This window comes from Lycium ferocissimum, chromosome 6 (assembly GCF_029784015.1).
Source record: "Lycium ferocissimum isolate CSIRO_LF1 chromosome 6, AGI_CSIRO_Lferr_CH_V1, whole genome shotgun sequence".
NCBI classification, from domain to species: Eukaryota; Viridiplantae; Streptophyta; class Magnoliopsida; order Solanales; family Solanaceae; genus Lycium; species Lycium ferocissimum.
The window spans coordinates 52,114,922-52,141,374 of NC_081347.1; the positions used below are offsets into that span (position 1 = coordinate 52,114,922).

A 26,453-nucleotide genomic window follows, 5' to 3' on the forward strand; every position below is an offset into this window, starting at 1 on the left:
AATTATCTTTTGGCAGACAAAATGATTATGGCGTACTGATCGTGTTGAATAGGCTTTGGGAATAACAATAGCATTTTTATATGGGAAAAAAACATAAATGGGCAATATGTTAAAAATATTTACAAAATTGTAGCAGTATTATTTGATTAACATTTTGTAACAGTTGCATTCAAATAAGAGAATTCTTCCTGTTCCATAATTTTAGGGAGTGTTGTGCTAATTTCACGCCTAAACTCACAATTGAGTTTTCCTCATCTTTTATCTCTCTTCCAAAAGAATGCTTTTGCCATAATAATATTTTAATAATAAATGTGATCTTCCCCTATATTTTTGCTCATAAGATATCTTCTCAGACGTTTTTTTTCCCATTCTACTTCCCCTTCTAGTTGATTAAATATATTGACAACGTCTTTTTTCCTTTTTTTTTTTTTTGACTTCCTCTCTAGTCTACTATGGTTTCGTTGTTCATTCATAAGTGAATAAAATTGTTATATAGAAAGTAACATTCGTATAATTTCGTTATACATCAAATAATACATTTTATATACCTAGTATAATCTTATTATACCTTGTATAATAAATTGTATACCTCATATAATAAATGGTATACCTCGTATAATAAATTTTATACCTCGTATAATTTTGTGTGTGAACTAATAATATTTGTATATGCAATTATACCTTATATAAAACTGTCTTTCAGATGTGTTTTTTGAAATTTATTTGGTGGATATTTTAACAATGGTTGTATTTTTTAAATATTTTAATGACTCATTTGTGTAATAACATTTTATACTTCGTCTTGACCTTGTGCAAATCCTCAAGAGCTCGTCAACCAAAATGGAAAAATGGATATGGGGGCAATAAAACCAGAGACCCATCACTAATTAGATGACACACCGTGTGAGAGGCTCTTTTTTTTTTTTTTTTTTTGTTTTTTTATAACCTAAGCCTTGCATAAATCCTCTGTAACTCTATCAACCAAGAAGGGAAAATGAAAGAATAGAGGGGGTGAGTAATAGAATAGAGATGGTGAGTAATAGGAGATGGAGGATATATTGGTTGAAGAAGATTGATATGTTGGTAGATGTTTATCTTAAATCAGATAGATAAATGGTGTTTATCTCTTAAATGATGGATAAATGAAAATAAAGACTAAAAGATATGACTAAATCCTTGATTTTGGAGATATTCCCATTCGTCACATACTTCTTTTAATGTGTTATATATGTAATAAATAGTATTTTTTTGAGAATATGAAAAGTTCTGCTATTTATGTTCTTAATTCTTGTATCATGACTTGTCACGTAATTTTCTCTTTTTATATTGGACAAAACTTCTCAAGATTTTAGTTCTACTTTAATTGGACAGGGAATACGTTGGGCTTCTGCAAATATGTTGGACTAGTATTATCAGAGGCGGATCCATATGGACAGGTGAGAGTGCACGTCCTTCAGAAAAAATTATGAATATATATGTGTATATACCTTGAGAAAGTAGTATATATTTAATTGTACACTCTAACAAATGAAAGTGTCTTTGGGGCACGTTGGTTGTAACTGTTGCTTCCCTTACATGTCACCCCGGATCGAACCCAAATGTCACTTTTAATTATTTTTTATTTTTAGGAAAACAATAAGCGTAAAATGAGCTCGCCCAGATTCAAACACTCGCTTGTCACCACATGTTGCACTGACCTTTTAGCTAATCTCTATCTCTTTCATTTGCTTCACTGTGTTAAATTTTATTTATTACACATATTTGACCTATATACTTATATTTTCGTCATTGTTACGCTATTAGTGACTGATCCGACATGATATTATCCCTCAGTCGTCATAAAAAAATTTGTTGGCGTTTATGTTAAGATAATGGTGCCCCCACCGTCTTAAAATCCTGGATCCGCCTCTGAGTATTACTAAATTATAATTAATGTGTTGGTATAGGAAGGTTAATGAGACAGATTCTCTACAATATTGTGCTGACAAAATATTTTTACCAATGTGTTTTGAATACGTGAGTGATTAAAGGGATTAGTCGACTAATAGCATGTCAATTATTGGACTTGAATTCGAGGTGTCCTAAAATTATGGGATTAGTTTTTCTAGACTAATTTGAACCCGTTATTTATGCTTTGAATAGATTGAGGCCATTGGATATTGTTTGAAGAGATACTAGCGTTTCAAGAGAAGTTTGCGTACCGGTTATAAGACAAGTGAGGCTTAAACTCTTAATTTACTTGCTTTTCATAAAAAGCATATGGTTTGTGTTGTATGTATGCATTTAAACCATTTAGTTTATGTGAGTGGGCAAGCATGATCTAAACTATATAATTTACAAGCGTCTAAAGTAATGACCGTATCAGTCGCTTAGCGTAATTTCGCTTAAATAGATACTTGCTATATATGTAAGGTTTCGAATTAGTATTAATTGGATGTTTTTTCCATTTTATCATATCTTCAGACGGGCATACTCCGACAGGCCCTATTGGGTTCAGTTGGAGGTAGATGCCAGAATTATAAATTACCAGGGTAAGATGTGGGTAAATAATCCCCGTTGCGGAAGACAGGGTAAGGCATGGACATATACGTACTGTGTCCCGTAAGCATAGATTCAGATTCAGTGTACTTCATGTATTGCTTGTTTATGCTTCATGATTTCAGCTTCAGCTGCAGTGTTTGTATATATTTAATATACTTGTATTGTTTAATTACTTTTATGCATTATCAGGGATTTCTAAGTCTTGCCCCAGAGGTAAGCTGAGAGTGTGTCGAAGATCTTGCTGGGTCTTTTAGACTCATGCTTGTTGATGTTTGTATGTGTGGTGTGTGGTTAACGGTGACTAGATAGTCGATACTTGATTATTCCAACTTTCTTCAGTCCAGTTCTGTCGAGGTAAGCTACCATTAGATCATGGCGGCCTCTTCTTCTTTAGTTGACTTAGTAGTGTTTCGAGCAGTGTCGTGTACTTCTGTATTCAGACTAGTAGTTCCATGAGTTTGATCTTATGGGGTTTATGGGCAGACTCGGTATTTGTATTTCACTTCCGCACTTTTCTTTATATTATGAGACATTGAGGATTATTCATTTTATCCGTTAATTTTCGCATGATTAGCTTAGAGGGTTCGCCTTACGGGTAGAAACTTGTCAGGTGCCCTGTCACGGTCTGAGTGTCAGATTTGAAAAGTAGTAGATCATCTGCTAAAAGAACTGAGAAAATTGAATTGGTCCTGAAATATCTTATCTTTGTACAATTGATGCATTTAAATATCTTGCTATAGCTAGGGACATGATATAGTTTTGCTCCTACATATAGATACTGAAGTAAGATCAATTGCGTCTTGCAAATGAAAGCCCTGACATGAATGTGTTTATCCTAACAAATATTATCAAGCTTTTGGATATATAGGGTATTCATATGATCGACGTATATGTTTGATCCAAACATGTTATTTATGTCCATGAGGGGTTATTGTCATACCATGTTCCACATGACAGGATAACAACAGTTCATAAAGCAAGCCAGGAATGTACTTGACATAATTCCAACAATATTACATGGCAAGGATGAACTCTATCAAGAGAATGGTGGCATAAGTGATCAGCCAGTTTGTTCAAATAATGATTTGACAGATTTGATCATAAAGGCACTGCCAACCTCAACATACAATAAGTTGATTTTCAAGATCGGAGTACATCATCTTCAAGGATTAAACGATGCTTTAATCAGAGGGAGTAAAATACGCGCTGCACTCTTTTTCCCTTAACCAAGGTTTTGTCCCATTGGGTTTTCCCGGTAAGATTTTTTAATGAGGCAGCAAGAAATGCATATTACCAGATATGTGTACTCTTTTTCCTTCACTGAGTTTTTTTCCACTGGATTTTTTCCTAGTAAGGTTTTAACGAGGCACATTATCTATTAATAAACATCCAAGGGGGAGAGTTATAAACCATTTTATCAAGTTGTATTTTGATGTATTATTAATGATTATACAAATAAAAGTGTAAATTGTACCACTTGACTTAAAGTGATAAATACAATTTGCACTTGCAAGTTGTATCTTAGTTGTGCTAAGTTGTGTCCAGGTTTTAGAGCAAATTGTACAAGTTGTATATGTTGTAGGTTGAGAGGCAAAACTCTTCTATAATAGGGAGCTTTGCCTTCTCATATATAACACCAAGAAAAGTGATAATACAATCTCTCCCTCACTCTACAAAGACGTTGATTTGCTTCTCGTATTTATTTGGAATTATATAATTTTATAACAAATCTTTCTTTTTCCACCTTTGTTTTCTCCAGGGAAAAGTGTTCAAAACACACTCTAACTTTGGCCGAAATTGCTATAACACACTCAACTTTGCGGGAGTCTGACCCCCACCGGACTATTTTTTTTTGTGTATTATTGAGGGTATTATTGTGACGTGGACTCAATAATACCCAATATTGAGGGACTCACTTTTTTGTCCACGTCACCCAATAATACACAAAAAAATAGTCCAGGGGGGTCATAGGACTCCCGCAAAGTTGGAGTGTGTTATAGCAATTTTGGCCAAAGTTGGAGTGTGTTTTGAATACTTCTCCCTTTTCTCCATTACGGTTTAGGAACCGTAATGTTGATAAAATACATAATACATATTTTAACTTTCAATCTTAGATAGTTGAACTTGAAAATAGGTACTCCCTCAGTTCATTTTTACTTATCTAGTTTGAATTTTGCACATTTTTTAAGAAACAATAATTGATGTTGATATTTTAACACAATACTCATATTAATTGATATTTAGTCTTAAGTCTTGAAAAATAATTTAAGGAATAAGTAATTAATGCTAAGGATAAAAGATGAAAAAAAAATATTTTTCTTGATATGCTAAAAGTGAAAAATAAAAATAAAAATGTATTTTTAGCATATTGGACAAGTAAAGGTGAACGTAGAGAGTATATTATTACCTTAATTTATCACTTAACTGCAATAAATTAACTTAATTTGGTGTATGCATTGAATTCCAGGAAGTCTTTTCCCTACCGCTTTGATGGCATTAGTTGAACACTTGAAGCTATGTAGGGAAGGAAATCTATGAGAAATTTTCTTCAAATGTTCAGTATTCAAAACTTAGTGACTTTACTAATTTGAATTAGTACCAGATAGGCCCACTACTGACCAATGCCTTCGATCTATAAGGGGATAATAGTCAAAATACCCCCCAACGTTTGACCAAAATCCCAACTACACACGTAACCTTTGCGGGGGTCCTATTACCCCCCTGAACAAATTTTTTCAGTATCAAAATGACCCTTTTTTGTGATGTAGCGATCAATATGACAACTCCCAATTCGTTACAGCGCTTGTATACACGCGCGCGGCCCACGTGCCACGTCATCATCGTCTTCATTAGGAGTTGGAAAAAAAAATCACACCAAATCAACTCAAAAAAAAAAAAATCTCTCAATTTTCCATACTCTATTTTTAGTAAGGATCCAAAAATCCATAACCAATTCTCCTTCATCTTCATCAACATTATCATCATCATCATCATCATCTTCATTAGAAGTTGAAAAAAAAAATCACACCAACTTCCTCAAATCTAATCCAAACAAATCCAAATATGAAAGGAAGCTTCCTAACACCTAATAGAACAAAGTTCATCCATTAATTTGATCAAACAATGAAGAATTTAAATAAACCCATTTGGTGTTCTTCATAGCTTTCTCCAAATTCCTAGCAATGGAGTTTAATTTTCTCCCAATATCAACTCAAAGAATTAGTGCTTAAACAACTCCAACCAAGCAACAAGTAGCAACTCCAAACAAGCAACTTCCAATCGATTTTCTTTAACAACATTAGATTTTTCAACTTTTTTTTTTTTTCCATTTTTCCTTTTTTTTTTCTTGATTTTTCATTTTTTTCCTTGATTTTCGTTTATGGTGGAAAGTTGTTCTTTAACAAGTTGTTGGGAATCATATGTGGATTTTCTTGATTCAGATTTTTGTTTATAATGGATATTATTTTGACAAAAAAATGGAGATGGATACCAAAACATCCAAATCTTCACTTGGCAACTTACACTTCAAACTCATAGACGATCTTTAATTTCCCTATGCAATCGGTAAGAAACCACGGGATTATTGTGGTACATTGCAGTGGTGGTATGAAAGGAAAATGGGTTTTGTGTTTAGGGCTTGTTTGGCTGTGATTGAGAAAAAAAATGAGAAGTTGGGCTAAAAAATGAGAAGTTGGGTGTAAAAATGGAGGGAATTTAAATATATCTATGTGGCATCATATGTGACAGCTTAGTTGGAGTCCAAAACACGTCGGATGCAGATTTTTGAAGGCCATCACGCGCCGGCGGGCGGTGTATTCACGTTCTCTGCCACATCGGCAAAAAAGGGCATTTTAATGCGAAAAAATTTGTCCGGGGGGTAATAGGACCAACAAAAAGGTTAGGTGTGTAGTTGGCATTTTGGTCAAACATTGGGGGGTATTTTGACTATTATCCCATCTATAAGCATATACGTAAGGAAACTAGTATATGGAAGCCAAATAATACTTACTTTTTTAAAAACTTCATATTCAATCAAACGCTATCATATAAAATAAATATAAAAATTTAATTTGAAATGTCGTGTAATGTGAGGATCTAGGTTATATCCACCAATATAATATTTTTTTTATGTTATTAATATAATTTAATTAAGTATAATATTTTCTTAGTTTCTAGATTATCATACTCCAATTTTGCTGTAAAAAGTTACCTATTTTAGGTAAACTTGCGTAATGGTGTGAAAAGATCCACCAAATAAAAATTTATATGTAAAAAAGTTAAAACATCTTATCTTACTTTCAATTGTGTTATCAGAAGTTACCTATTATGGGTAAAGTTGCGGTGTGAAAAGGTCCGCCAATGAAGAATTATATGTAATAAAGTTAAAGAATACTTAGTTTCAATTATGTTTTAAGAAGTTACCTAGTGTAGGTAAACTTGCCTAATGGTGTGAAAAAGATCGAAATGGTTTGAAAAAGATCCACCAATAAAAATTTATATGTAAAAAAAATGTTAAAAAATTCTTAGTAGGAGTTTGGCCCTCCAATTTAAAAACATCATTTCATATTTTGATTTCAAAACAGTGTTTGTTTATGAAATTTGCAAAAAATTTCAACTTCAGCTTCATATCATGATTTCAATTTTTTTTAAAAATGTAAAACTTGACCAATAAGTTTATATTTTGTAAAAAAAAAATTTCATAAGTTGGTAGATATATTTATTAAATGTAAAACTTGCCTCAAAGTAACAATGTTGGTTCGTCTGCTCGGTCATCTGATCCGAAATGCATGCTCGACGTGAACAGATTGTCTGTACCATGTGGGAGAATTATATTAAAGAGTAGTTACACTAAAACACATGTTCAATTTTCCTTTTTATTGAACAAAAATTCGATGAAGAGATGTTGTATTTTTGTAAAAAGCCTTTTGGTAGCGTTTTAACTTTGTTATGAATTATAGTTTGCTCATTTGGTAGATTGTATAAGATTTGGGGAAGTCTTGATAGTTTTCACAACTTGTGGAATTTTCAGGTTTTTGAGAAAAAATACAAATTAAAAAATCCCAAGTTCCATGTCTAAACAAAACTTAAACTTCAAATCAACCTGATTTTAAATCACTAATTTCATATCATGATATCAAATCATGTCCAAACGGGGCCTTAGTTTCAACGGTATTATAAAAAGTTACCTATTGTAGGTAAAGTGTAATGGTGCAGAAAAGATCCTAATGGTGTGAAAAAGATCCACCAATAAAAAGTTATATGTAAAAAAGTTAAAAAATCTTAGTTTCAATTGTGTTATAAAAAGTCAGATCCCAGTGGTGTGAAAAAGATCAACCAATAAAAATTTATATGTAAAAAATTTAAAATTCCTAGTTCATGCAAATCATTATTTGTCCACGTAACGACGTCGTATACACCGCCGCCCAATCGCCAAAATAGATTTTGTTAACTGCGCACACTTCCAACACAAGATAGTCTGTCTGTCGGCCCTTCTTTTACGCGCCTTGCACATTCTCACAACTCCCTCTAACTACTTCCTTTAATAGTCCCTCCGCTAGCTGAACTTTCACCTTGTTGGTGAGGGTTCGAATCCTTACGTTGTAATCCCCTCTTTCATTTCCCCTTTCCCTACCCCTTATATAATAAAAGAAAAATTAAAAAAAAAAATTCCATCCGCTCAAATTATTTGTCATTTTTTTATTTTACATGTTCGTTAAGAAATACTCCTTGACAATCAAAAAGAATGTCCACCTAGCCTTTATTTTTTGTTCAAAAAGAGTGTTCACTTACCAAATCAAGAAATAATGAACCTTACTTTTCCAGATTTGCGCTTATTAAGTGGTAAGTGACCAAATCTCAATACCTATTTAATTAGGGACATTTTAGTTAAATTACTTATTTTTGCCTAGGAGTTAGTATTTTCTTAAGGGGTGTGAAAATGGCTAAGTGGACACTCTTTTTAAACTGGAGGTAGTATTAATTAAAAAGGGTATTTGACTACTATATCCTTATGTCTAAGTTATAATCTCTCCCCATTACATGTTTACTATATTTATGTGTTATCTCCATTAACGGCAAAATTATAATAAGGGTAAAAAGAAAGAAAAAAATTAATTATGTCTTGAACTTCTAAAACGATAAATAATATGGGACGGAGGGAGTATTTCATTATTCATATTGTCATACTCCGTCACTGTTATCATACGACATGGCTTGTAACAACTGTATAGCTATAATTTACCTTTTATAACAACCCCGTCATTTTAAACACCAAACTCAATATACTCCCTCCGTTCACTTTTGCTTGTCCAACTTGAACTTTGCACATCCTTTAAGAAACGATAATTGACATTGGTATTTACCACAATATCCATATTAATTGATGTTTAATCTTACGTTGTTGAAAATGATTTGGGGAATAAGTAATTAATGCTAAGGGTGAAACATGAAAAAAGAAAAATTAATGCTACGGGTGAAACATGGAAAAAATAAATATGTTTTCTCTTGATATACTAAAAGTGACAAATAAAAGTAAAAATCTATTTTTAGTATGGGTGTGTTCTGTAGGGAGGGGAACATTTTTCGAAAAGTGTTTTTCAATTTTCTCATGTTCGTTTGGTCAAAATTATTGGAAAATATGTTTTTTAGGAAAACAAGTTCCTTAAAAATGGAAAAAATGACTTCCCTAATCAAAGTAGGGAAAACAAGTTCTGTAAAAATGGAAAAAATGACTTCCCTAATCAAAGTAAGAAAAATAAGTCCACAAGTGGCATTTCATCAATCACCTTACCACCACCCAACCCACATCCTAACCACTCCCACAACCCCACCCACCACGCCTTCACCAACCCATCATCCCTCCCCCCCCCCCCCAAAAAAATATTTTTTCCCCTTAAAAATAGGTTTTAAAAAGTTTTTTTTTTTTTTTTTGGTTTTTTAGTTCGCCCACCCCCACCTCCCCCCTCCAATTTTTTTTTTTTTTTTTTTTTTGTATTTTTTAAAAAAATATTTTGATTTTTTTTTTCTACTCCACTCCACCCCCCTCCAATTTTTTTTTTTTTTTCCTAAAAAAGCTTTGAAAAGTTTTCTTTTTTGATGTTCTATAAACATCCCCCAACCCCCTCCCGAATTTTCTATTTCATATTTAAATTTTACCTTTATAAAAATGAAAAGCTTGCTTAGTTAAATTTGGTGTGAGGTGAGTGGTGGGGGTGGGTGGTGGTGAGGGATAGTGGGGTGGGTAAGAAAAATATTCCATTTTTTATAAAAAAATTTATAAAAGTAAAATAAAATATATGAAATAGCAAATTTGGAAGGGGGTGGGGTGGGTGGGAGAGTTGGATGGAGCGGTGGTATTGGTTAGGGTTGGGGTGGGTGGTGGTGTGTCGTAGGAGTGGATGAAGATGAAGTGCGTTCGAGGATGGTGGTTGGCTGGGGGTGGGATTTGGTTGGGGGATGGGTGGGATGGTGGTGGAGGTGGGTGCTTGGGGTTGGTGGTGGTGGTGGGGTTGGGGTGGGATTAGTGGGGCTTGGGTAGGTATTTTTCAAAAAATGTTTTCCTCCGTAATGAACACACCCTGTATCTAAAGTAATGTGAACGAGAGAGTAAAAAAATCTCTCTCCCCTCCCACTAACTACTTCTTTTTATTTTATTCCTTCCATCATACTCTGTCACCATTATCATCCTACGTGTCATGAAACAACTACACAGCTGTAAATTACTACTTTCTCCGTCCCAAAAAGTTTGTCTTCCCTTCCTTTTTAGTTTGTCCAAAAAAAATTGACACCTTTCTATAATTAGAAATAATTTAACTTTATGAAATAATTTACGGCCACACAAATATCCAAAACTTATTTTGAATCACATATTTTAAAAGTCTTCCTTTATTTCTTAAATTTTGTCTTGAAGTCAAACTAAGATAATCTTTTTGGGACGGAGGGAGTACCTTTTATAACAACCCCATATATTTAATCACCAAATTAAACTCTACAGTTTTTGACGAAAATCACCCCTATTGTTTCACACTAACTTTCATTACATCCTTATACTGTCGCACTTAACCTGCAACATCCTTTAAGTTTCCCAAACTTAACCAAAATCATCCCTCTGTTAACGTATCCTTCCTTTCCTAACAAAACCTTCTTTTTCTTGTGGATTTCATGTAACTTTTTTCTTTGTTAATTCCTTAAAGCTCTTTAAGAAGCACAAACAATTAATGCTGAACAAACGAAAAAATCAATAACAACATAATGTAAAGCTTTCTTCTCCAAAATATTCTGAGTCTTAGCACTTTCTCTCCACCGAGGGATGAGAGTAAGTATGCTTAGGCCAAGTCATAGTGTGATCGCACTTCAGCAGCTGCATGATTTTCTTTTTCTCTGATTTCATGTTATTAAATTTTCTGCAGATATTAATAAAAATCTAGAATTTAAAAGGGTGGACTGAAGGGTAATGGTATTGCAGACTAAAGTTAGTTTTGAACTTCTGCTGCTTCACATTTGTACTTGTTTGCTCCCTTGAGATCCATTGAGATATCAAATTCTACACTCACAAGACCTAAGCAAAGTATGGCGTATTAGTATTTGAGAATTATATACACCTATGCTAAGGCCTGAACAAGTGGAGTATATCACATAATTTAGCTAGCAGATCATCCCCGACGGAGAGAAAGTGCCAAGGCTAAGAATTTTTTCGGAGAAGAAAGCTTTACAACGTTAATGATTTTTAAATTGATCAACATTAATTATTTATGCTCAGTAAAGAGCTTTAAGAAATTAATAAAGAAAAAAAAAACATGAAGTACACATGAAAAAGAAGATTCTGTTAGGAAAGGAAGGAAAAGTTAACAGAGGGATTATTTTGGTTGAGTTTGGGAAACTTAAAAGGATGTTGCAGGTTAAAAGGAAACTTAAAAGGAAAAGTTAACAGAGGGATAATATAAGGATGTAATGAAAGTTAGGATCAAACAATGATTTTGGTCAAAAGCTCAAACTCTACGTATATAAAAAAAACCTTTCTCTATCCTACGCACTCGCTGGATTTTTTCCCGTCTTCTACAGGTCAACTATTAATTCAAACTTCCATACATACATTAATATAGCCAAACACAACCTACATTCTCTCTTAGTTTTCATAAAATAAAAAAATAAAAAAATGGGGGTTGATTACTATAAGACACTGAAAGTATCACCAAATGCAACTGAAGAAGATTTAAAGAAATCATACGAGAGATTAGCGATGAGGTGGCATCCAGATAAGAATAATGGTGAGAACAAGAAAGAAGCTGAATTGAAATTCAAGCAAATATCTGAAGCATATGATGTACTTAGTGATCCACAAAAGAGACAGATCTATGATATATATGGTGATGAAGCATTAAAAGCAGGTCAATTTGATCCATCATCACCTATGAATGTTGATGCTGAAGATATATTTGCGGAGTTTTTTGGTGGATCAGATGGGTATAGTGGTAGTAGTGATAGCGTGAGGGCTAAGAAAGCTGAAGATACTTTTGCGAAGTTTTTTGGAGGATCGGATGGGTATAGTGGTACTAGTGATGGCGTGAGAGGTAAGAAAGCAAAAGATACTTTTGCGGAGTTTTTTGGTGGATCAGATGAGTATAAGGTAGTAGTGATAGCGTGAGGGCTAAGAAAGCTGAAGATGTTTTTGCGGAGTTTTTTGGTGGATCGGATGGGCATAGTGGTAGTAGTGATAGCGTGAGAGGTAAGAAAGCAAAAGATACTTTTGCGGAGTTTTTTGGTGGATCTGATGGGCATAGTGGTAGTAGTGATAGCGTGAGAGGTAAGAAAGCAAAAGATAATTTTGCGGAGTTTTTTGGTGGATCGGATGGGTATAGTGGTAGTAGTGATAGCGTGAGGGTTAAGAAAGCTAAAGATACTTTTGCGGAGTTTTTTGGTGGATCGGATGGGTATAGTGGTAGTGTCAGGGTTAAGAAAGCTGAACCTATTGAGAATAAGTTGTTGTGTGGTTTGGAAGAGTTATATAAGGGTTCTAAGAGGAAAATGAAGATATCAAGAATTGTTCGTGATGATACTGGGTAAGTAATTAAACCTTATGTTATGCAAATACCGGTAAATATATAAGAAATTGCATCATGCTCTTGTAGTTTCTTGTCCTTTGATTTCTGCTATTATATGCTATTTCTTGTATTTCTGCGATTATTTGTTGTTTCTTGTACGTTGTTGTTGTTGTCATCATCTATCTATATTTGCTAAAGTCTGTTTATTAAGTTTGTTATCTACCATTCTCAATAAGCAATTTAGGTTCAAGGATTGTCCTGGGGAATGAATTATATCTGAGCCATCTATATTTGGGGTTGTTTCAATTATATTTGTTTTCCTTGTTTCCTTTTCATCTGGAGTAGATAATTGGGGTTGATAGTTGTGATTGGGTCTTCTGTGTGGTGAATTTGGCAAAGGTTTCCAAGTTAATGCTGTCCACTAAGGTTGGAATAAATGGTCTTACACAAGGTGTCGTTTGGTAGGGTGTATAAGAATAGTACTAAATAAGGTGTATTAGTAATGCGGAGATTTGTAATGCCGGGATTAGTTATGCTGGCATTATTTTTTATCGATTGTTTAGTGGTATTAAATAACATGCATTGCATAATTTTTAAATAGTACTGAATAGATTATATATGTATAAGCATAGTATTGGTATTGTTAATGCCATGATTTACTAAGTATAAGAATAGTACTGAAGAAGGCGTATGAGTAATACCGGTATTAGTTGTACTAGACTTAAATTTGCAACCGGACATTGAACTAAAATTTAGTATCAACATTATTCTACCCAATAAACGCTACCGAACAAGCCACGAGTGTTATAGTTGTGATATGAATCTGGATCCTTAGGAAGTCTACTCTCATGCTCAACCACTATGCCATCCCCTTGAAATTGTGCCTTTCAGATTATTCCACAGTAATGTATCAGAACCAGTACAGCATACGGGGGTTATGCATGAATTGTATAGAATGAGCGAATAATATTGGTGAGTCGATGCTCGAGGGTAATTAAGTTCTTCTTTGATTATCATTAACCTGGCAAAAGTACATTTAACTTAAGTTGTGCTTATCAGTCGGGATAGCACCGAAGAACGAGTATAAATAGTTTGTCTAGTGTGAAGTTACAGAGAAGAAACGATATATCAAACTCCGGAGTTACTGATACTTTCTTGAATGCATTTCAACCAATTTGAATTTGTAGTTCTGTAGATGTGATAGATGGAACTAAGCCGGAGGAGTTTGTCACTTTTTACCCATTTAAAATCAGCTCTTTTCATCAACCATTTGCAAGTGCTGCTTGTGACAACTAACTTGTGCTTCATGTGCTTCAACCATCTACCTCTTGATGAAATGAGTGATAATTCTGTGATATAAATCTAATTCCTTTGTGTGGATTTTGGTGGGAGATTTATAGTGCATTGACATCCCAATTTCCAATAGTGAGAGTCTTGTCTTACTGGAAATAACTTCTAATATTTACTTTTGAGCTTTAATGGGGAAATAGAACACTTGGTTTCACAGCAAACCTTTTAGATAGCTCTTCAAGCTCAACGAAGAAAACCATAATTTGTTGTTTGAGGTTTTCATTTTGAAAATGATGGAATTTGAGTTTAGAAAATTTGTTATTTTTTGAGTTTGCTGACTCGAGAATAATTTATCTCAAAAAGAATACAACATCTTTGTTGCCTATCAATCTGAATATAGGTAGTGTTTTAACTATGCATTTACATTCTTGATTAAAGAAAAAAAAAAAAACTATGCATTTACATAGTTCCAGTTAGTTAGACTTAAATCTTCCTATGCAAGAATACACTTTTGCTTTGAGGAATTACATATTGTTACTATTATGGAACACATGCTTCTGTCATCTATTATTACTAAATTACTCCAAGATTTTTGGATCAGAGATATGATTTTAGGATCAAAGCTACTTTTCCTACAGAATATAAGTCTTAACATTGCTTCGCTATGATCACCAGAAAGGTAGATCAGTCATGCTGCATGTTCCATTCCCTAGTTGCGATGATGTAGTTTCTAATAAAAAGTACAGCTGATAGGAGGACAAATTTTCTGGCTGCTAAAGCAGCATTATCTTTTTTTGGAGGTGCAGAGTGGGTGGGGGCATAACACAGAAATGACTTAACAGTAGAATTCTGTGAACATGTGATTATTACCGTTGCATGTATTTAATATAGAAGTTACAATTAATTAGTTTGCTCTAATACTGGTTCTTAGTCTCATCAGTTTATTCTTCCATGTATGAATTATATTTGCAGTAAGCCCGCAACTATTGAAGAGGTCTTGGCAATACACATTAAACCTGGTTGGAAGAAAGGCACAAAAATCACTTTTCCAGAGAAAGGGAACCATGAACCCGGAGCTGCACCTGGTGATCTTACTTTTGTAATAGATGAAAAGCCACATGATGTTTTCAAGAGAGACGGGAATGATCTAGTGATCAATCAGAAAATCTCATTAGTAGATGCTCTCGCTGGGAAAACTATCAACTTGATTACTTTGGATGGAAGGGAACTCACAATACCAATTACAGATGTCGTTAAACCAGGACAGGAGAAGATAATTTCAAATGAAGGAATGCCAATATCAAAAGAACCTGGAAAGAAAGGAAATTTGAAGATCAAGTTTGAGGTTAAATTCCCGTAAAGGCTTAGTTCAGATCAGCATTTGGCAATTAACATATTTGTTGGTTTTTTGGCATTGTCATTAGGCCAATTCAGAATTCATGATATACAAATGTGATGCAAGTATGCATTACTTTTTAACTGTGGTGGATGACTTCAGTAGATATACATGGGCATGTTTGATTCAGTCTAAATCTGATGTGATAGTAGTTTTGACTACTTTTCTATGCATGGTAAGGAATCAATTTGCTAACTCTGTAAAGGTAATAAGGACAGATAATGGAATAGAATTCTTTAATACTAAATGTGATGAATTGTTAGCATCTCATGGTATATTGCATCAAAGTAGTTGTCCCTACACTCAGCAAAATGGAGTAGTAGAGAGGAAACATAAGCACATACTAGAAGTAGCTAGAGCACTAAAGTTGCAGTCACACATGCCAAACAGGTTTTGGGGAGATTGCATCAAAATTGCTGTGTACCTCATCAATAGGCTTCCTACACCGGTTTTGAGTGGGCAAGCACCTTATACCATGGTGTATGGTAAGGAAGCACATATAGAACAATTGAGGGTGTTTGGTTGTTTGTGTTTTGCAAGTGTCCTACCTAGAGGTGACAAATTTAATGCAAGGGCCAGGAGAACAGTTTTTATTGGTTACTTAGAAGCACAAAAGGGTTACAAGTTATATGACTTTGACTCTAAGAGCTTTGTTGTTAGTAGAGATGTTGTTTTCAGGGAAAATGTGTTTCCTTTTCAACAACTAGAAAAGGAAGGAATAACAGACATATTTGTTCCCATTGGTGGTTTAGACATGCAGAGTGATTCTTCTGAAGTTCTGCATAATCCAGTAGGAATAGAAGGACATTCAGAGCACACAAATAGTGATCCTCCTCATAGTGATGCTCCTACCTCAAATGAGGATCTTATTCTCAATGCAGATAAAGCTCAAGTTCAAGATGCAGTTGTATCAGATCACTTGGATCAAGCTGGTGATCAATTAGATCCAGCCAGTACATATGATGCAATTCCACCTCAATCTATGCCATCAAAAACAGTCCTGAAGTTGAAGTCAGGAAATCTAGTAGAAGCAAGAAACCATCCATCTGGATGAAGGATTATGTTATAACCAATGCACCTCATAGCAGCTGGCAGTACTCTATTGCTGATTATATTTCATATGACCATCTATCTCCCAGATATCAAGCTTATGTGACTGCTTTATCAGAAGATATTGAACCATCTAGCTTTAAGGAAGCTTGTGAGGATCCTAGATGGATCCAGGCCATGGAACAAGAGATCAGTGCATTGGAGGACAACCATACATGGATATTAGTTGATTTGCGACCAAGAAACAAGTTGTTGGTTCCAAATGGGTGTACAAGATCAAATACAAAGCAAATGGTGAAGTGGAGAAGTTCAAGGCAAGGCTGGTTGCAAAAGGCTACACTCAAAAGGAGGGGCTAGACTACCATGAAACCTTCTCTCCTGTAGCCAAAATGGTTACAGTAAGAACAGTGATTAGTCTAGCTGCATCTCAACATTGGCAATTGTTCTGAGATGGATCTCAGTAATGCCTTTTTACAAGGAGATCTGGATGAGGAAGTGTATATCTCTCTCCCTCTTGGCTTCCAACAGCAAGGTCAATGCAAACTTCAGAAATCTCTTTATGGATTAAAACAGGCTTCAAGGCAGTGCAACATCAAGCTCACAACTGTCTTGATAAATGCTGGTTACTCTCAAAGTGCCTATGATCACTCTCTTTTCAACAAGAAAGTTGGTTCAGACTTGGTCATTATCCTTGTTTATGTGGATGATTTACTCATCACAGCAGTAGTGCTTCTCTCCTTCAAGAAGCCAAAGACACATTGCATAAACACTTCAAAGTAAAGGATCTTGGTGAGCTCAAGTATTTCCTTGGCATAGAGGTTCTCAGGTCCAAGGATGGCATTGTCCTATGTCAGAGAAAATATGCATTAGAGCTGATCTGTAGTGCTGGTTTGAGTGCTACAAAACCCTATTTAGGATACCCCTAGAAGCAAATCACAAGTTCACTACTGTGGAGTATGATGCACATGTTGGGATTAAAGATGATCCTGTTTTGTCTGATATTGGTGCTTATCAAAGACTAGTTGGCAAGTTGATCTACCTAACTATCACCAGGCCAGACATTGCCTTTCTTTGTCCCGGTTCTTAATTAATCAATTCATGCAACTGCTTACACAATCTCATCTTAAAGCTGCCTTGAGGATTGTCAGGTACATTAAGACTTCTCCTAGTCTTGGGATTTTCCTATCCAGGGGGAGTATGCACACACTTGAAGCCTTTTGTGATTTAGACTGGGCTGCTTGCCCAAACACAAGAAGGTCTGTCACTGGTTATGTCATTAAGCTTGGTGGGTCACTTATTTCATGGAAGTCAAAAAAGCAATAGACTATAAGCAAAAGCTCAACAGAAGCTGAATATAGGAGCTTAGCTGCTGTCAGTGCTGAGATTACTTGGCTTGTTGGTTCGCTACAAGAATTGGGAGTTTCAGTTCAGACACCTATTCAGTTACATTGTGATAATAAAGCTGCCATTCAGATTGCATCCAATCACATATTTCATGAGAGGACCAAACATATAGAGATAGATTGCCACTTTGTCAGGGAAAAGATCAAACAACACTTGATCCAGCCTCAATATCTTCACACTCAGTCTCAACTTCTTTGATCTATTAACTAAAGGCCTGGGAGCTACTCAACACCACACTTTATTATCCAAGCTAGGCTTGCTAGATGTCTACCAATCTCCAGCTTGAGAGGGAGTATGCCAATTCAGAACTCATGATACACAAATGTGATGCAAGTATGCAAATGTAATGGAGTAGTATTTTCGTGTATGAGTGTGTGTGAGTAGCAAATAATTGGCAGCCTAAGTTAGTTAGCTAAGCTGGCAGATTAGTTGACAGGCTGTTAGTGGAAGTAACTTAGGTAGTGGTGGTGTAGTGGTGGTGATTACAGCGTGTATACGAAAATTTGTCATATACGCACCTCCTTACTCCTCCATATATACATGAGAGGATTCAGAATTGAAATGTAATGTAGATATTTCTCTTGACAATCAATAAAGTTTTCTTCTCTCTAGAATAGAGCTCTCATGCTTCCAATAATTGAATAACTGCTTTGCAGTATATTCCATGTATACTGCGTGTATATTACAGATGAATGTTGTTAGTTCATGCTGTTAGATTCAGATTTTTTGTTTGCACATTTTTGTTCATACTGTATTTGCTTTCTGTCCAGGTTTTGGCATTTCATTTTGCACCGTGTTAACCCAGAAGAATGCGAAAGCTTTTATGTTAGTATTGAAATTTGTGCAGGGTAACTTCAATATCAGCTACTAGTTATGCATACACTGCGCGCACACATAGAGAGGGGAGGGGTCTTTGTTGAATAGAGTAGTTGGATTTGGAAGAGAGTGATATGAACACAACACAAGCAAGGCATCTTCTTATTCAAAACCAATATACAACAATGACAAGGGCTATCATCACCCTTATTGAAGTGAGGAAGAAATAGTGCTTTCTTTTTGGTTTCTTAAGCTCTGTTTATTTCAATCTTCTTCTGCAGCCCATCTTTATCTGCTCCCACAAGTTTGTCAACTATTTTCCCTTGCTTAATCAGCACGAATGTTGGCATTGCTTGCACCCCATATTCTTGAGCTACATCCTGCTTTCAAAGAATTAATATCAAGTTTAACATTAAATATATCTTAGTACAAGTAATAATAAACACAATCAAACAAGACTTGCAAGCAAAGCATAAAATTAAAGCTCATACAGCCAGTTCATCCACATCAATCTTGATGAACTCAACGTCGGTATATTTAGCAGCAAAGTCATTGATGATAGGCTCCATGTGTCGGCAGGGACCACACCATGAAGCTGTGAAGTCTATAACAATCTAGCACTCACAAGAGGGAAAAAAAAAAAAAAGAAAAAAAAAGGAGTCAATGATATTAGTACAGCCTAATACTCCCTCTATTCCATAATAAGTGATTCTTTTAGCTCATGCACAACTCTTAAAAAATTGCTTATTCCTAGAAAATTAGGAGTGTTTTTACTAATTTACCCCTAAGTATTCTTGAAAAAGAAAAGACAGTTAATGAATCTTGATTATTTAAATAAAGGTAATTTTGAAAGAATCTGCCCAAAGTAGTCTTGAAATCCTAAAGCACCACTTATTTTGAAAAAAATTGAAAAGCCTAAAAAATCACTTATTATGGAACATATTAAGTTGTGTTTTTAGCTTGGGCACACTCATTAAAAAATCTACTCATTCCTAGAAAGTGAAAATATGTTTTTAGTAATTTGACCTTAATTAGATTATACATATTTAATATAGTTTCTCCAACAACAATAACATACCCAGTATAGTTTCACAAAGTGGGGTCTGAGAAGGGTGAGGTGTGTGGCCATTAATCATTAATGAATGAAAATGCAAAGTAAAAAGTTTGAAGGTGATTTATTTATACAATATTTGGAAGAGCTGTGGAATCTTGGGGAGTGATCGTTTTCAAGGCAGTAGATTGTGTCATGTCGCAATATTAATTCGATAAGTTGATTCTATCCTTTTGTTCAATTTTTTATTGATATTGTTAATATTTCCAACAAGGTGTACACGAGGCTTTCCACTCTGCACTTGTAGGGTAGAGAGGATGTTTCCGATGGATCCTCGGCTCAAGAAAATCATTTTGTAAAATAAAAAGGTAAAGATACCACTTATTATGAACCGGAGGGAGTAATGTCTTGACCACCTAAAGTTGGATTTCCAGTTGTACTTTTTAGTTTGGGGTGCCAATAGTAGCATAGTTGCCTAATCGTCCTTCATCTTAAGTATTACAATAATAGGTGCTTTCGTGCTTCCTTTAGCGGAAAACGGACTTAATGGAGAAATAAAGGATAGGCAAGAATCTGTTCTTGAACTCTAGCTCTAGATATCCTAAAACACAAGTTATGAAGTTGTAGATTGAAATAGGTCCAAATGGGACACAATTTAGCCAGTCCTAACAAGATTGGGAACGGTAACATTCATCCAACAAATTGGATATATTTAGTTCTACAGAATCTAAAATCTTGTCACAGGAGATAAATTATTTAGGGGTCCTTTGGTAGGATGTATTACAGAAAATAATACATGTATTAGCTTTGGTATTATTAATCCCTTGTTTGGTATTGTTTTCCAACCTATGTATAACTAATACACCCTATTCGGTAACATTCTTATACATAGCAAACCTATGTATAACTAATACCAGTACTATTCCTATTCTAATACACCCTATTCATTTAATACAACAAACCAAGCAATCAATAAAAAACAGCATAACCAAACCTAACATACTAATCTCAGCATTACTAATACACCCTATACTCAGTACTATTCTTATACACCCTACCAAAACACCCCTTAGTATCATAAAAAGGGACGAAATAGCACGAAATAGACTATAGATAGTTTATTTGGGATTCACCATAGCAGTTGTTATAACATTACGCGGTCAGACCTTCAATATAACAGCTAAGTTTTTTTTTAAAAATAGATTTTTCATGTTATGTTATGTTATATTATATGTGCTCTATTAACAACCAAAAAAATATCCGAACATATGATGTTGTTATAGAGAGGTTTGACTGTAATACTCACAAGTGGTATCAGAATCAGGTACAATTTGCTTATCAGACTTCGCAATCCAAAGCTTCGCACGCTCAATGCACTGTTCAAGTGCACGCTTATGCGACAAAGGAGAATTAACCTGTCTCGAAATTAAAAGCCCACTAACCATTGAAATCAAATTCAAATCCCTCTCCCCTAACATATCATCCACCACATCAGTCGAATCATCATCCTCCTGCATACAATCATAACTCAAACAACACGCTCTCTCATGCATCCTCCTCAACATAAAATCACTCTGTAACAACGACTTCACATCAAACATAAACCCGAAATAAAACAGCTTAACTAAATCCTCAACCACCAACATTAAACCATCGGTATCACAATTTGAGTCAACTGACGTGGCGAGGTTGATTTCTTCAGCCACGGCGGATGTGAGAGGTTCGCGAAGCTTCTCAAGCTCGTCGATGCCTGCGAAGGAAAATAAGGAAATTAAAACTTAGGACCCGTTTGGCCATAAGAAATTTTCACTTTTTCCGGAACTTTTTTCACTTCATTTGAATGGAATTTGGAAAACATCTAAAACCCTAATTTCACTTTTTTTACACTTTCTTTGAAAATCAGCGTTTGGCCATGAAAATTCCAAATAGAATTTGGAAAATATCTAAAACCCTGTTTTCACTCTCTGTTTGGATGGTTGTCACGTATTGTTCCATAATGTGTTGTATTATATCGTATTGTATTGTATCGTACTGTATTGTTCTAATGAATACAACATTTGGATAGATTGTATCGTTTCCCGTAGTTACATAATGTCACAATTCGATAAACCTACAAGAAAAGTATGCAGGAGGTAGAGCTACTATAAAAAGGTAAGGTAAAGCTGCATAAAATAGGATTATTAGATAATAAGTAAAGACAAAATGAGAACAAGAAATAAGGTAATAACGCGATAACACCAAATTGGTCGTTACACAAAATGAGACTTTTCATCGTTACATAACGATGGATTTGACGATAAGATACAATAAAACTTAAGTAAACAATCAAAACAAACAACACAATATAATACAATAGGTAACAACCATCCAAACAAGTTGTTAAGTGCATTGAAACAACCAAATATTCTTTGCAAAAACTAAAACTAAACACAACTCCATCTTCACCCCCAACTTCAAATTCCAAATAAAGTTAAAAAAAAAAAAAATGGTTTTCATGGCCAAACGCCTACTTAGTAAGAATTTGGCGGGTTAGGTTATGACCCAGTTTTTAGCCTATATCAGCCCAAGTAATTTTTGACCTGCCCAAATTCAGAGGAACCCGTACCTGCGATGATTGCTGGTTTGGAACGGAGAGTTTCTTGTTGTTCTTTGTTAAGGGTTTTGCCATTAGAAAGTGATTCTTCCATTTGGACAATGCGGTTGTGTTTTTTACGAAGGGAACGAAGGCGTTTGTTGATAACGTTGAGGACTGCTCCGTCGGATGTTGCTGTGTCTGTCATTGTATTTCGTGTTCGGGGTTGAGAGGTTTTACGGGGAGTGGATTGATTTGTTAATTTATGAATTGTGATATTTTTTCTACCATTTTTCTTTCTTTTTGGTTTATCTTAATTAGCTAGTAGAGTGTTGTAAAATACTCCCTCCATCCAATATTAAGTGACCTTTTAGACTTTTTATTTTATTTCAAAATAAGTTACGCTTGAGGATTTTAAGAAGAAATTAATTCTATTCTTCCAAACTTACCCTTATTTATAATCAAGAATCATTAAATAATTTTTCTTTTTCTAAACATTAATTAGGGGTAACTTAGTAAAAATACTCATAATTTTTTAGGAGGAAGCAATTTTTTAAAGGGTGTGCATGAGCTAAAAGAGTCGCTTATTATGGAATGGAAGGAGTATTATTCACCCGTCCGTGATATAGTTTGACTAAGTACCAAATTTAAAAAGAAAGGGGAATGCATGAAATTTGTGGTCTATACCAAGTTATAAATATTTATGAGCCGTAAATTATTTCATTAAGGGAAAAAAAGTTTTAAGTTAAATTATTTTCTAAATATAAAATTATATCATTCTTTTGGGATAAATTATTAGAAAAAAAAGAGTGTCACGTAAACTGAGACAGAAGAGTATTATTTTCTTTTCTTTTTCGTTTATCTTAATTAATTAGTTAGTAGAGTGTTGTAAAATATACGAGTATATGTATGTCCATGTTTATGTTATTTGGAGGCCAAGAACTATTTACCGCAATTAATTGGAAAGAAACCGCACAATTTCAAAGGACAAGGGGTTCCAAAGAGATCGGTGTTAAGGGTTTTAGGGAGAAGGCTACGAGGGTTTTACGGAGGGGATTGATTTGTCAACTTATGAATGTAAGATTTCTATCATTTTCCTTTCTTTTACGTTTATCTTAACTAGTATTCGTACCCGCGCGATGCGCGGTTCATATTAAAGGAAAACCCCATAAAAAGTATTATCTTATTTGTCTAATTTAACCACATTAAATTGTTATTATTAGCACATGACTACCTTTGTTTTTATAATTAAGACATTATTTCAATTAGCTACGATGACCTACAATATTATTTTTATGAAAAGTTTTGTTGAACTTTTACTAAGGCAGCTTTCACAAAAGAAAGAAGAATGATCAGGAGCGAACCAAATAATTTCAATAAACTAATGAAAACAATATGAGAATAAGAATTATAATTTTCATATTATTGCAAATGAAAAAACTGCTGATAATCAAATATTATTATATAGCATAAACATTGTACTTATCTATTTATACTAAAATTCCGAAATGTTTGCTTTGGTCTCCTTTTTTAAACTCGATTTGCCTTATCTCCAAATAGGAGATAAACTCAAATTTTAACAGATCATTTCAATTTCAAATAAGAATATATATTTGTAGTCTTGTATTCGTACCCGCGCGATGCGCGGCGGGTATCAAATGAAACTAATCATAAAAAAATTATTATCTTATTTATTTGATATAACTAAAAAATCATTATTTATCATTGACATATTTAAATAAATTTGTAAAATATTAAATTATTAATTTTACTTATTTTAACACATCAGATTACATTAATTTACACAAAAATTCAAATCTTATTAGGTTTAACTTTGTTCATCATACAATCCTGATTAATTTTTAAGTCTATGACATATAAAAGTCATATCATTACAAAAGAAAAGATTTATTTGACACAACTATAATTAGTAACTCACTCTAAATGTGATTTTGAAAGCAAAAGAACTTATGAATGCTATGTTTTAGAGTTATCCATATGAGAAATTAGTTTATATATTCAATTTTTTAATGTGGTACCAGGTTTATTTATATCCGATATTTTTAATTCTGGTTATATTTATTAAGTCTTTTGTTACAAGATCTTATTTATAATATAATTTTCTTATTATAATAATAATACTCCGTAGTTTAAAATATTTTTTTATTTCAAATGCTAATAAACTTTATACTCTGAGAAGTTACTTGTTAAAAGTACTAAGGCAAACATTTTGAGTGAAGTATAAAAAACAATTCACCCCCCCCCCCCCTTTTTTTTTTTTTTTTTTTTTTTTACCATTTTCTCAATAAATAACATTATATACCCCCCCCCCCACCTTCCCCACCATCCAATATGCATGATCTCTCAACGTTCCAATACTATTTCACTTATTCTCTTACAACAATGAACCAATTAGTGGATTCTAACTTGTATCACTTCCCCGAATAAAGGACCGTAAGTTCTTCACATGTCTAATTTGGCATCCTTCTTCTTTTTTTTTTTTTATTTTTTTTTTTTACAATTTTAATAGAGTGATGAGATATGGAAACAAAATTACACATTGACTTTGATTGCGAATCCACACAACATTCATATGTGCAAGATATATATTTTTTTTATCAAAAAATACCACCTTTCCAAAAAAAATCATACATACTTGTGTGCGTTAAAAAACATATAGGTTTCAATTGCATCAAATTTCGTCTTTGTTTAATTTCTTTATTAAATCATGTCATATTAATCAAAACAAATACGACCCTTTTAAAAAGAAAAGCTTATATAAAATAGTATTAAAGAAAAAAGACATACATGCACTTATAATAGCCATACAATTAATTAGTATAGAAAACAAATACACCGAAACAAAAAATAAAATTTTATTTGAGCAGTGCTGCTAGAGTAATGAGTAGAGTCAAATAAAATAACCCTCCTTCTACCACAAATAGAAATAACTCATCCAATATGGAAGACTTTAAAGTATGAACCAAGCTAATGGTCCTAATATTTTCTTAAATAATTACCACCATACTTGTTAATCTAAATATTATAGAAGTTAATGATAATCTTTATATATGAGCAAACATATAGCATCTATAGCAATTTCACACGTCGAAAGATATAATTATTTTTTTAGTGTTCTTTAAATGTTTAACTTACCATCTATATATTGAATAATTTTCACAATAATAATAAATTTATTTTCTACTATTGGTGTTAATTCGGTAAATTTGAGAAAAAAAACATGGAGAATTGATAATATCAACAAAATATCACAATATCATATATATAAAAGATATGCAACTTCGAATCAAACTTATACGCTAACAAACCTAAAATGAGGTCCAAGGATATATTAATCTTTTAACCATTTAATTTCCATACAAAAACTTATCAACACACTTATACGCTAACAAACCTAAAAATGCATTGATGCATTCAAAAACTTTATTTATTAACGATATAAATATTCCTTTCAAATTACCAAAAGTTTACTTCCCTGATAACAAATAAGTTTTAAATGTATTACTTTGTTGATGCACAATAAATTTTAATACTTATCTTTAGAAAATTGTAAAAAGTACCCAACAGGAACTTAAAGAATTTATATGATTCTTTTAAAATCAATTCTCTAATTAATACATAATATTGTATAAAATAATATTTCTACTAAATAATAAATATGCTAGGGAATCCAACTACTTTAAAAAGTTGATAATCCATTTAATATTTATTTATTTAATTATTTTACTAAGACACATAAATAATAACTTATTTTAAAAGAAGCCTCATCTCCTTCGCATAGTTGATAATCATTCAAACCAATTTAAATTAAAAAAAAAAAAACTTATCTAGTTAATTTTGAATTTAGATGATTATCTATTCAACTAATTATGTGTTGCAATTCAAATTCCAAAACAGAATATATTTTGATAAGAACGTTGGATTAACTTTGAAAGATTCAACTAAAAGTCAAATTTAGCAATTCAAAAATTCTAAATCATAATATCAAAAGTATAATGAATTCAGTGTTAAGAACCTTAAAAGTCACACATAGGATCAACTTCTTCTCCTTTCTAGTTTAGCCCTGCAAAATCACGTTAATCAAGATATAAGTTTATAAAATTAGGATGCACGCAGTAAAAAGATGAATCTTCAATTAAGAGTTCACCATAATAAAACTAATACATGTCATATAATAAATAAACTATCAATGCAAAGTAAAACAGAGGGATGGAAAGAACTGCACGTCTTCATTCCTTTCCATTGTAGTGTTTATATAAGTGTATTGCTATG

The 26,453-nt window shown here is 33.4% G+C and overlaps 3 protein-coding genes across 3 annotated transcripts; 1 reads left to right on the plus strand and 2 right to left on the minus strand.

The window, feature by feature from the left end:
• Positions 1-11,695: 11,695 nt before the first annotated feature.
• On the plus strand, positions 11,696-18,175 carry LOC132061379 (uncharacterized). Its single transcript, XM_059454211.1, has 4 exons — positions 11,696-12,110; positions 12,167-12,599; positions 14,844-15,352; positions 18,077-18,175. Exons 1-3 carry the CDS (start codon positions 11,696-11,698, stop codon positions 15,229-15,231), a joined length of 1,236 nt encoding a protein of 411 aa, XP_059310194.1. The 3' UTR covers positions 15,232-15,352; positions 18,077-18,175.
• A 608-nt stretch (positions 18,176-18,783) lies between these two features.
• On the minus strand, positions 18,784-19,785 carry LOC132061380 (thioredoxin H2-like). The gene is made up of 3 exons (XM_059454212.1): positions 19,723-19,785; positions 19,029-19,151; positions 18,784-18,917 (listed from the first exon to the last, which is right to left on the minus strand). Exons 1-3 carry the CDS (start codon positions 19,783-19,785, stop codon positions 18,786-18,788), a joined length of 318 nt encoding a protein of 105 aa, XP_059310195.1. The 3' UTR covers positions 18,784-18,785.
• Positions 19,786-20,850: 1,065 nt separating this feature from the next.
• Positions 20,851-22,461, minus strand: LOC132060807 (uncharacterized). Its single transcript, XM_059453723.1, has 2 exons — positions 22,194-22,461; positions 20,851-21,338 (listed from the first exon to the last, which is right to left on the minus strand). The coding sequence occupies exons 1-2, from the start codon at positions 22,366-22,368 to the stop codon at positions 20,866-20,868; spliced, it is 648 nt and encodes a 215-aa protein (XP_059309706.1). The 5' UTR covers positions 22,369-22,461; the 3' UTR covers positions 20,851-20,865.
• Positions 22,462-26,453: the final 3,992 nt, after the last annotated feature.